Here is a 12,500-nt window from a genome sequence, read left to right as displayed (position 1 = left end):
ATTGAACAAAATAGATAACTTATGGAAAAGATCAAATAAGGAGTTATGTTTTTAGTTAAGGAAAGATTCAAAATGGCTGGATACAATGTGGTGATGGACTAGCAGATGCATTAATAATTAGAGTCCAAAATATACCAGGCAAAAAGATGATTCAAATTAACTGACATACCAAGCAATTAATTAGTGAAATCAGTCTTTGTTGACTCTTTCAAAGCCTTTCAGTTTGTCGACCTTAGTATACTGTTAGGAAAAAGAGCGATATTAAGACATGAGGTATAAGCACTCCTGGTTCAAAGGCTATTTGACTGATAGTGTGTGTGTGTGTCTGTCCTAAATTTGTAATGATGGTTTTGGTCCCTCATCAGTCATTGAGGGTGGTTGCCTAACTACAGATATAGCACAAATAGAACGACTAACAAAACTCAAAGACGATGACCATTATTATTATTTCTATTATTATTATTATTAGTAGTAGTAGTAGTATTGTATCACGGTATTTAATAATAGAGCCTCAACTTATACTAGTCTTGCCTGAAAATCTCTCGTTTTCTATCATTCTCCCATCCTGCAGGCCTGAGCCCAGACCGAGACCCAGAGAAATGTAAACAAACGCAGAGTCAGACTATATATACGGGTGAATTTGTTGCTTTTTAGAGCGGCAGTGGATCTGTACATGAGTGAGGTGGCGAGGGGCGTGGCCAGGGGGCGGCTAGCAGCGTGTGCCACCAGGGAAATGTGTATGAACATAATAAAAGGCGCCCGTCAAGAAAGGTGAGGGCGGCTGCTGCTTTTTATTTTTATTTATTTGTTTCCATCAGGTTAGGTTTATATTAATTCAGTTAGGTTAAGTTAGGTTAAGTCTCTCTCTCTCTCTCTCTCTCTCTCTCTCTCTCTCTCTCTCTCTCTCTCTCTCTCTCTCTCTCTCTCTCTCTCTCTCTCTCTCTCTCTCTCTCTCTCTCTCTCTCTCTCTCTCTCTCTCTCTCATTAAAATTAACTTAACCCATTCTGTCACATGTTAATATATATTTCTCTCTCTCTCTCTCTCTCTCTCTCTCTCTCTCTCTCTCTCTCTCTCTCTCTCTCTCTCTCTCTCTCTCTCTCTCTCTCTCTCTCTCTCTCTCTCTCTCTCTCTCTCTCTCTCTCTCTCTCTCTCTCTCTCTCTCTCTCTCTCTCTCTCTCTCTCTCTCTCTCTCTCATTAAAATTAACTTAACCCCTTCTGTCCCATGTTAATATTCTCTCTCTCTCTCTCTCTCTCTCTCTCTCTCTCTCTCTCTCTCTCTCTCTCTCTCTCTCTCTCTCTCTCTCTCTCTCTCTCTCTCTCTCTCTCTCTCTCTCTCTCTGATGCAGGCACAGATGCAGGGTGGTGAGGCAGTGTTCATCCCAGGGGCACACCACACAGGGTCAGCAACACAGATGGTGGTGGAGAGGCACCTGTGGGACGCCCAGGGGAACACCAGACACGACCTTGACAGACAGAAGAGTGAGTGTTGCCTTGAGAAAACTAGAATGATAGAGAGACATGAATATACAAAACTGTGTGTGTGTGTGTGTGTGTGTGTGTGTAATTTTTCTATGCAGTCAAAATAGTTAGCCAGTTTTCTGTTTTCTTGGGCAGTAGACTATGTACAACTAACTTACATATTTAAAAGACAAATTTTTCTTTTTTTGCAGGTTTATTGATGAAGTGTGGAAGAAGAGGAGAAAGGAACAATGATATTCGACCAGCTGCGGCATCTGGGGGCTTCACTTGACTGGGACAGCTGGGACATGGATGCAGCGAGAGACTGGCCTGTGTGTCTGTCTGTACATCCGTAAGCATACCTGTCCTCGTAAACTCTAACACACACACACACGTGCGCGCGCACAAACAAGAAATTTCACCAAAACATTTTTCCTCGCAGTGACGGAAGCGTTTGTCCGTCCGTACGATGCTGGGCTGGTGTACCGCAAGGAGGCTCTCGTCAACTGGTGCTGCAGCCTTCAGTCGGCCATCTTGGACATTGAAGTGGACCACCTGCACCTGACAGGACCCACGGAGCTGGCAGTCCCGGGGTACAGCAAACCGGTCAGCTTCGGAAAGATGTGGGACTTCCCTTACAGACTGGCAGACTCAGGTAGGTGGTGAAGGGGTAACCAAACAGGTGTACTGACTTAATTAGGTAATAGAGGAGGGACTTCACTTTCTCCAAGACTATTTGCAAAGGCCACAGAGATACCTAGCTGGGTTCTCAAGATTAATAATGTAGAAATGTTGTTAATCTATCAGTAGAACCATTAAAACATTCTTGAAAACCTGTATTATTTCATCATGAGTATTTTTCAAGGCCACAGAGATACCTAGCTGGGTTCTCAAGAGTGTTTCTCCTGTTAATAATATAGAAATGTTGTTGATCTGTCACTAAAACTTTAAAAACATTCTTAAAAACCTGTGTAGCTTCATCTAGAGTCCTTTTGAAATAGTGGTGCTGAGGCCCCAGTGGTGAGCAGATGGTGATGCTGTTGACGATAGTGGCATATTGAGTATTATAATTAGCCACAAACACTTGGTTACTTTCATGTCTACACAGGTTCGTTCGGTGCAAGGAGTCGGCACAGGAGGCGTCCGAGGCTGTGCAGAGCGGCTGTCTCAACTTGGTGCCACAGCTGCACAGGAGGGCTTGGCATAGCTGGCTGGACAACATCACAGACTGGTGTGTCTCCCGGCAGCTCTGGTGGGGCCGCAGAATGCCAGTGTACCACATTACTGCAGCAGATGGCGAGGAGGTGTGGGTGGCGGCTGCTCGGAGGAGGATGCAAGGCGGAAGGCTGTGGAGAAGGAAGGTGTGTGTGTGTGTGTGTGTGTTTACCTAGTGTTAGTTTGGATGGTCTGATATATGGCAGAAATTTTACTTTTTTATTGTTTTTCCTTCAGTTGATATACTTTCTTTGTGTTGTATCTCCTAGTGTTCCTATTATCAGTATTACCTTGGGGCAAAGCTGTACCAAATTGTAGTTTTTCTGTACAGTTGAGGTGCAGTCCTTGTCTGTATCACCTTTATTAACCTACTCTGGGTTCCCTTCTATATTTCTGTGAGGAAAAACTGCATTATTTTATATCATTCAAGTGTGTGTGTGTGTGTGTGTTTGTGTGTCTGTCTGTCTGTCTGCCTTATTTTATTCTAATTGGATGACCTGACTTGACCTGAATATAAGGAGAAGGAGGAGGAGGAGGTAGAAGAAGAGAAGAAGAGGAGGAAGAGGATGATAAAGAGAAAGTGTGTGTGTGTGTGTGTGTGTGTGTGTGTGTGTGTGTGTGTGTGTGTGTGTGTGTGTGTGTGTGTGTGTGTGTGTGTGCACAAACCCTCATAAAAAAAATAAACTTCATGTAGCAATAGATGAATAAAAGTTTTGACGGCTACGTTAATAATCGCAACTTTCCGTCTTCACCCTGTGCTCCTCCCCAGGCACACCCTTGACCTCCATGTCCACCCAGCAGGAGGAAGATCTGGACATCTGTTTCTCCTCTGGCCTCTCCCTTTGCCTCGCTGGGCTGGCCGGGTCAGGGGAGGGGAGAGACCATGCCTGACCTTGCTCGCTTCTACGCAACGACCTTGAAGACGGGTCACGGCATCCTCTTGTGGGTGGCTCAGGTGGTCATGCCGGGACTCGACTTGACGGGGAGGCTTTCCTTTGAGGTGAGGTCGTCTGGGTCTTGGTCTCCTGGTTCTGTCCTCTCTTATTAATCTTGTTTTTGTTCCTTTGTCTTATGTATTATCACAAACTCCGGTAACTAATTGTAGGCGTGTAATTAGTCCATATATTCATTGGTATATAACTAAAATATCTGTTAATACTGTAAACTCTAGCATTACTAATCGTTTGATAAAAAGATGCAGATTTCAGAAGGCTAATAATGTTTATAGATGGCGATAGATTGAAAGAATTGACTACCTGTGTGTTACCTTTCCTTCCTCTTATGTAACGTGATATTAATTGTTACCAGTATTGCCTGTGTTATATCACCTGTGTTATATGACCCTCCCTCCCCAGACTGTGCTGCTGCATGGCCTCCAGGGTGATGGTGGCGGCCACAAGACGTCCAAGTCCTGGGGCAGTGTGATAAACCCCCTGGATGTCATCAGTGGGGCGTCCCTGGAGGTGTGTGACTTGCCGGTGCTGTGTGTTCTGTACTGGTGTTCATTGGCTGTGGTGAGCAGTACCTTGACAGCAGGTGATACATGAATATTTGTTAAAGCCTCTTACCAAGTGTATTTTTTTGAAGGAATGATGTAAAGAGAGAGAGAGAGAGAGATTTTTGAAGGAGCTAAAGAGAGAGAGAGAATTTTTGAAGGAGCTAAAGAGAGAGAGAGAATTTTTGAAGGAGCACTAAAGAGAGAGAGAATTTTTGAAGGAGCTAAAGAGAGAGAGAGAATTTTTGAAGGAGTTAAAGAGGGAGAGAGAATTTTTGAAGGAGCACTAAAGAGAGAGAGAATTTTTGAAGGAGCACTAAAGAGAGAGAGAGATTTTTAGATATGATGTCAAAAATTGTGTTTATAATTCTGTTTTCTCTCTTTTTTCCTTCTTTTCATCTCTTCTCTTTTCTTCCTTTCCCTCTTCTCTACTTCAATTTTCCTTTTCACCTGTGTTCTCCTCTGTTTTTCACCACATTTCATCCCTTCCCTCCTCCCTCACACCCTCTTACCCTCTCACCACCCCCTCATGCCCTCAGGTACTGTGCGAGAGGGTGGAGGGGACCCTGAATGCGGAAGAAGTACTCACTGGTCTCGTATGAACTCTCCCACAGGCATCCCAGAGTGTGGAGCTGATGCCCTTTGGTCCACCCTGTGCTCCACCAGCTTCAGGAGTCAGTGTGGCATAGATATATGTGGATGACTGTGGTGTCTTGTCTTGTGTGGAGTTACAAGGTTGGTGTATGGATGGGTAAGTGAAGTAGAGATAAGATTTTAATTAGTGGTTTTGTAAGGTTGGGTAGGAGTGCTGTTCGTCTTCATCAAGGGCTGACGTGTTGTGTGTTGAGTGAATGAGGCTGAAAATTGTGTGTTTTGGTATATGTAGGAGATAAGATTTTAATTAGTGGTTTTGTAAGGTTGGGTAGGAGTGCTGTTCGTCTTCATCAAGGGCTGACGTGTTGTGTGCTGAGTGAATGAGGCTGAAAATTGTGTTTTGGTATATGTAGGAGATAAGATTTTAATTAGTGGTTTTGTAAGGTTGGGTAGGAGTGCTTCTCGTCCCCATCAAGGGCTGACGTGTTGCATGCTGAGTGAGTGTTTAAATATATTTCTAGGAGATAATATTTTAGTGGTTCTCTTCCCCAACAAGGGTTAACACAATTGAAAGATTGTTGTGGGTGAGAGTAACGGTGAAAGTTGTGTGCCTTGTCTTGGTACATGTAAGAGATAAGCTTATAATAAGTGTATTTGTAAGGTTAAGGCAGCAGTGCTTCTCTTCCCCAACAAAGGTTAAGGTGTTGAAAGAGTGTTGTGAGTGTGAGGTGAGTGTGAAAGCTGTGTGCCTTGCCTTGCTATGCGTTTGTATATTTCTCATAGCACTTTCCTGCCAGACCACCTGTGTGTGTGTGTGTGTGTGTGTGTGTGTGTGTGTGTGTGTGTGTGTGTGTGTGTGTGTGTGTGTGTGTGTGTGTGTGTGTGTGTGTGTGTGTGTGTGTGTGTGTGTGTGTGTTATATAAAATGCAAATAAATAACTACATTTCTCGACTGATGGGAGAAACACACTTTTAAAAGGCTCTATTCAAAGTAGCACAGGTTTTTAAGGATGTTTTTATTGTTTTAGTGACAAATTAACAACATTCCTACATTACTGTCAGGAGAAACACTCAAGAAAACCTCTGCTAATCATCTTTGTGGCCTTTGGAATCAGTCGTGAGAGAGAGAGAGAGAGAGAGAGAGAGAGAGAGAGAGAGAGCTAAACCAATTCAACTTGATATGAGAGAAAATCTAATTATCTTCCATTCCCACAGAACCGTCACCCCAAACAATGAGTGGTGGAGGGTGCGTTCTGCGTTGACAGCCAGCATGAGCGGTGACAGGAGGTGTGTGAGACGCATGACAGCTTTAGTGACAAGTTCATGCAGGCAGTGGTGCAATATTATTCCCTCAGCACTCTCATTCACTTTGAGGGCTTGGAAACCACAGTGCCTTCAGATTTGTGGAGAAGTGTGTGTGTGTGTGTGTGTTTTTGATAGTTATATTAGTTGTTTAAATCATGCTGGGCTAATATCTATCCCTCTATCAATGTGTTTGTGTGTGTGTGTGTGTGTGTGTGTGTGTGTGTGTGTTAGTTATATTGTTTAAATCATGCTGTGCTAATATCCATCTCTCTATCAATGTGTGTGTGTGTGTGTGTGTGTGTGTTTACCTATTGCACGAGACAGGGGAAGAGGGAAGAGGAGGAGAGGAGAGGTGCTTGGGAGATGAAAATGTATGTGTGTATGTGTGTATGAATATTTTCCCTATCATACACAAAAACACCCTTGAAATCCTATATATAATTTGCCATAGAACACACTTACTCTCTCCCACGTGCCCACTCCCTCTCTCCCACCCTCTCACCTCCCACACACCTGTATACCGCGTCCTGCAGCCTCAATGCACTCACCCCTTCTTTTCCAGCCATGGGTGCCTTGCCTCCTCGCACCACCACCACAAGCACCACCACTCCTGCCATCACCTACAAGGGGGAGACTGTGATGTGGCTGCAGGTGGATAGGTGAGACATTGTTCTGGTGTTGGTGTGTGGTGTTGCATTACCTTGAAATCCACAGGCCTTCCACAGCCTTCCCACTGGTCTCCTTGTCCTGTCCTCCTCCACACACCATCCACAGGCCTTCCACAGCCTTCCCACTGGTCTCCTTGTCCTGTCCTCCTCCACACAGCATCCACAGGCCTTCCACAGCCTTCCCACTGGTCTCCTTGTCCTGTCCTCCTCCACACACCATCCACAGGCCTTCCACAGCCTTCCCACTGGTCTCCTTGTCCTGTCCTCCTCCACACAGCATCCACAGGCCTTCCACAGCCTTCCCACTGGTCTCCTTGTCCTGTCCTCCTCCACACACCATCCACAGGCCTTCCACAGCCTTCCCACTGGTCTCCTTGTCCTGTCCTCCTCCACACACCATCCACAGGCCTAACCTAACCAACCTAACCTAACCTAACCTAACCTAACCTAACCTAACTTAACTTAACCTAACCTAACCTCACACCCACAGGTTCGGAGGCCTCCAGAGAGCTGCCCAGAGTGAAGCTTGTGGTATAGAGGGACAGCTGCTGATCATCAAGCTTATGGAGTGACTGGAAGAAAGTGGGAGGAGCCTGGAAGGAGTGGTGGAGGTACAGTACTTGGAGAAAATCTCTCCGCCATGATGACTGGGTGTCTGCTGTACAGGCCACTGACCAATGGTGAAAGAGGGAGAGAGACTGGCTAATGGTGGATGAGAGAGAGAGAGAGAGAGAGAGAGAGAGAGAGAGAGAGAGAGAGAGAGTTGATAAATAATATTGGGCACAGGCTTCACCACTGGGTCGACTGTGAGGGCCGCATTCTTCTGCTAGGGAAGTATTGGCTGGTTGGTGGCCGCGGCTGTTCACACACTCTTTCTTGCTGCGGCTGGCATGCTGTTCTGTCCTCTCTTGTTCCAGGAATTGCTGTCTGAGGTGTGTGTGTATGTGTGTGTGTGTGTAGAAGCCACCATCATCAACCACAGCAGGTGATAATGATGCTTCCTGCTTTCATCGTCATTGGGGCTAGCCAGACCAACTTGGGGCTGTACTGGGGTGACGCTGTATGCCTCAGGTGGGTCTGGAGGGCTGAGATAGTGAGAAGGTAACAATTAAAAAAGGACTAGTGTACACTTAAACCATTACAAACACTATGTAATGCTGGTATACACACACAAACACTGGTTTACACATAGAGACATATATAAACACTTGCTATGGTTTGTATACTCTTAGAAACACACATAAACTCTTAATAAGTCTGGTATACACACAAACTTGTATACAAACACTAGTATATATTTAGAGACACATCCAAATCTTTGCTAAGTCTGATATAAACACACAAACTCATAAGAGATGCTGGTATATGCTTGGAAATCTATACACACATTAGGTAAGACTAGTATACACAAATCTATACATATATTAGGAATTTATTGAATGATTGAGATGATTAGTACTCTCTCTCTCTCTCTCTCTCTCTCTCTCTCTCTCTCTCTCTCTCTCTCTCTCTCTCTCTCTCTCTCTCTCTCTCTCTCTCTCTCTCTCTCTCTCTCTCTCTCTCTCTCTCTCTCTCTCTCTCTCTCTCTTTCTCTCATATCCTTTGTCTATCTCAAATTTTCTCTTTTAATCTCTCCCTCTCTGTCTGTCTGTCTGTCTGTCTGTCTGTCTGTCTGTCTGTCTGTCTGTCCCACACCTCAGTACACCCTTCCTGTCTTCATACACTTTAGTACACCCTTCCTGTCTGCCCCTGGACCTTAATACACCCTGTATCACCCTTGCATCTCATTAAACTATCCCTATTTGTCCATCTCAATAAACCCTGTCTAATTTCCCTGTCCTGCTGTTTGTCTCATCTTACTACACCCTGTCTCTCCCTGCTTCTTGTTGCACCCTTCCTTTCCCCTACTCCTCAATACTCCCTTCCCACCCTGTGTCATGTGTATATATTTAAATATTTATATTCATTTGTGGCATTCTTCATGTGTTTTGGTCATTTTTGGGTGTGTTTGGGTGTGTTTTGGTCAGTTTTGGATGTGTTTTGGGATGTTTTGGGGTGTTTTGGGGTGTTTTTGTCTGTTTTGATGAGTTTGGGTGTGTTTTGAGGTGTTTTATGTGTTTTTTTGGTATTTTTAAGGAGTTTGGGTGTGTTTTGGGTGGCTACGGGTGTGCTGTGGGTGGATAAGACTGTTTCTGGGTGTTTAAGTGGGTGTGGATGTGTTTTGGGGTGTTTTGGATGTGTTTTGGGGTGTAGAGAGGTAGACGTGATGTGTGCAGGGTGTCTCAGTCCCTGGATGGGTGTAGGAGTGCGTGGTGGTGCTGTCTGTGTCTCGTGGTGTGGGAGTGCATGGAAAGGAACAGATAATTTAGGGCAGTTTATCATATTTAATTATTTTGTTTATTAATTTATTTACTATTATCATTATTTTTATTGTTTTTAAAGGGGGGTTAATTTTTACGTTCATCTTTTGTGTTCGGGAGTGGTTAGTGCTGTTGACAAAAAAATGGAGATCGTTTTATTTTTTAGTGTGGAAATTGTCGCAGTTTGTCAGGTGTTGATTGGTGTTGAGAGTCGCAGGTCCCGTCTAGCCCTCTGTCATAAAATGAACAATAAAGGGTTGATTTTCACTGATAGTTTATTTCCTTTAACGTAAACATGTAATGATATAGTTTTGTCTGTGTCTCCTGATGGTATGGCTCTCTTGGCTAATATTTAACTAATTATATTCATGTCATTATATGAATAACTAATAACAATTCACTATCCTGCAGGTACTGTCAAGTCTATCGAAACATCAGCACGTCAATTGAGAGTCATGGATTTCAAGAGATTCCGATTTATTGCTGCTTCCTTCTCAATTTTAATAGTTCAGATAGGCATTGCGGGCACTGCTATTTACGAAGAACTGGAGGGTCACAGAAAGAAAGGGATGTTATATTCGTAATCTACGCAAAAAATAACTCTAGAAAAACAAACCACAGCATCTCTATTCATCCATTCTGTGTGTCTTCTCTTCTCTCTCTCTCTCTCTCCACTCTTAATGCTGCTGTGGGTCTCTGGGCTGGAGTACATCACAGAAAGATTGACACAGACTTATATATGAGAGGATGTTGTCTGTAACTATGCTATGGGGACATTGCAAGTTTGTGGGCTGTAGTCAATGAATAAGTGTGTCCTCTATAGCATACTTAAAAACCACACACACACACTCTCTCTCTCTCTCTCTCTCTCTCTCTCTCTCTCTCTCTCTCTCTCTCTCTCTCTCTCTCTCTCTCTCTCTCTCTCTCTCTCTCTCTCTCTCTCTCTCTCTCTCTCTCTCTCTCTCTCTCTCTCTCTCTCTCTCTCTCTCTCTCTCTCTCTCTCTCTCTCTCTCTCTCTCTCTCTCTCTCTCTCTCTCTCTCTCTCTCTCTCTCTCTCTCTCTCTACAGACTCACTATTTCCTAACCCTTGCCTGAAATAAATGAAAAACTTTTATCCTTCTCCAATCACATTTTAATTTTCTACTGACAGTCACAATCCCACAGTATATGTAGTAAATTTCAACTTTTACTTTCAGATTACCTTGTTGATGTGCAGTCTTGCTATGTGGGCGATGAACACCTCTGGGACATGACGAGCAGATGCCCATCCAGCACAGCTCAACTTGTATGGAATGTGGACCTGGACCATCACATGAATGCCACTGCCTTTGATATGTGTTTGATATGGCTTCTATTGCTTTCAAGTGACCATCTGCCTCTGTGAAATATGGAAGATCTTACAAGCTCAAGCATGAGTATTAATGGTGATATGAGTGTGGTGTGTCTGAATTAACTGTCAGAGTATTGTAAATATTATTACTTAGTCTTCCCAGTTATGAAATTAAGAACAGTTGTGAAGTTTGCTTTAAAACCCTTCATTAACTTTGCCACAAAACACTTTTACATGTTGTCAAAAGTGTGTAACTGTTATGAAGTGTGTGTATATATCATTACTACAGAAGAATCTGGAATTTCCCCTCAGATTACTTTAATGAATGAAGCTTGAGTTCACAGATGTGTGGTTTGTCAATTTCACCTGTATTCTCTCCTCTATGGCAGTCTGTTCTGGCAAAGTTTCATTTGTCAAAAGCATTACAGTTTGTAAATGGTGTGTCTTCATATGCCTTCACTAGCAATTATGAATTACACTATGGTCATGGGTTTTGTTCTTTTAATACAGTTGCCTCAAGATATTCTGAGCTTTACAATGCTGTCTTTAGTACACTGCAAGAAAATATAGAAATTTCATGTGGCAACATTTATTTTTAAAACATTATTTATTACTTTTAAAAATAGCAATGTGGGGCTTCCTTAATGCAAATAGTCTTGCCCAAAAAAAATTGTGATGTCAAACACTAACTTTTCTTAACACAGCACAACCAAAACCACTCAAAATTATGCATTAATTTTTTTTATAGAGCAACATGTGTGGAAAGTGGTACCAGAAATATTTGCATAACAAATATTTGGTTCAGGATAACAAGAAGCCGGCATTGCTCAAGCTGACCACATTTCATCCATTTATACATACTTTTTATTATTAAAGCTTATCTTGTAATTATTGCTGAAGACATTGACTCATTTATTTATTTATTTATGACTTAGAACTATGATAAAGCTATGGATTGATATAATTCCTGATTTGTTTCCATTCTTGTCTCCGCTTGTCCATCCCTGAGTGGTCAGAAGCGGTGCTCCACTGATGATGTGGAAGCCTGAGACAGCCAATCATTTAATGGGCTAGGTTACCTTTTGTCACCAGTCTTCTGTGTGTCACTACGTTTGGAAATGTTTACCTGTTCTATTTAATTTGTTGGTTATAATAATGTTTATGGTCAATAAACTATTTATAAAACTATTTATCTGTGTCAGTATGATAAAAGCAGTTATTGTTGTTATTGTTGTTATTATTATTATTATTATTATTATTATTATTATTATTATTATTATTATTATTATTACACATTTTCCTCCTTGTATTTAAATATTATTATTATTATTATTATTATTATTATTATTATTATTATTATTATTATTATTACACATTTTCCTCCTTGTATTTAAATATTATTATTATTATTATTATTATTATTATTATTATTATCATGCATTTTTCTTGTATATAAATAAAATATTGTAACTGATTATTATCTTTTTTTTATCATTCATGTAGACTCAAACTCTCTCTCTCTCTCTCTCTCTCTCTCTCTCTCTCTCTCTCTCTCTCTCTCTCTCTCTCTCTCACGAATAAAATGACTGGTGAGGAACTCTAATCATTAAAGTGCTAAAAATTCCACTAAACCACGAGAAATAAATTATTAAGCCGTTCATTGCAAGGGCCACAGTCAGAAAGTGAAAAAATAAAAAATAAAAATCCTTAAATACCGAGGCTAAGTAAAACATAAGGAATTAGACAAATGATAATTAATAAACACATAAGGAATAATTAATAAACAAAAATTAAGCCAGGAAGACCATTATAATTATTGCAAGGAGACAATATGTATGTATGTATATGTAATTCGAGGTTAAAATGGCTCAAATCTGGTCAAAAAAAAGCACATCAATAGTATGCCATAAGTGAAGGTGTTCCTCAAGGCAGGGAAGGTTGGGGGGGGGGGTGGCAATGAATAGGGGAGGGGCTATGAACTATTGGGGGGGTAACAGTCCCAATGACTATTAATTAATGACGCATCCAATTTAGCGTGTGTTAATTTTCGCGTTGTGATAATCTAAAGGTTTTC

General features: G+C 42.0%; 1 protein-coding gene across 16 annotated transcripts in view; it reads left to right on the top strand.

The window, feature by feature from the left end:
• The window catches only part of LOC135112202 (valine--tRNA ligase, mitochondrial-like), a 42,859-nt gene extending 35,592 nt beyond the window's left edge, over positions 1-7,267 (top strand). For 4 of the 16 annotated variants that reach the window (XM_064026358.1, XM_064026357.1, XM_064026356.1 and 1 more), the window contains 11 exons: positions 655-771; positions 1,349-1,481; positions 1,673-1,812; positions 1,903-2,115; positions 2,569-2,821; positions 3,477-3,675; positions 4,031-4,211; positions 4,710-4,844; positions 5,979-6,050; positions 6,631-6,727; positions 7,227-7,267. In XM_064026358.1, coding sequence (XP_063882428.1) covers positions 1,773-1,812; positions 1,903-2,115; positions 2,569-2,821; positions 3,477-3,675; positions 4,031-4,211; positions 4,710-4,844; positions 5,979-6,025 — 1,068 coding nt within the window. In that variant the 5' untranslated portion in view covers positions 655-771; positions 1,349-1,481; positions 1,673-1,772 and the 3' untranslated portion in view covers positions 6,026-6,050; positions 6,631-6,727; positions 7,227-7,267. Of the gene's footprint in view, positions 772-1,348; positions 1,482-1,672; positions 1,813-1,902; positions 2,116-2,568; positions 2,822-3,476; positions 3,676-4,030; positions 4,212-4,709; positions 4,922-5,978; positions 6,056-6,630; positions 6,728-7,226 lie in introns of those variants that run through there. The other 12 variants (XM_064026361.1, XM_064026355.1, XM_064026367.1 and 9 more) reach the window with 12 other exon arrangements.
• Positions 7,268-12,500: the final 5,233 nt, after the last annotated feature.

Source organism: Scylla paramamosain, chromosome 23 (assembly GCF_035594125.1).
Source record: "Scylla paramamosain isolate STU-SP2022 chromosome 23, ASM3559412v1, whole genome shotgun sequence".
Taxonomy (NCBI): domain Eukaryota; kingdom Metazoa; phylum Arthropoda; class Malacostraca; order Decapoda; family Portunidae; genus Scylla; species Scylla paramamosain.
This window is presented reverse-complemented; position numbering and strand designations above follow the sequence as displayed.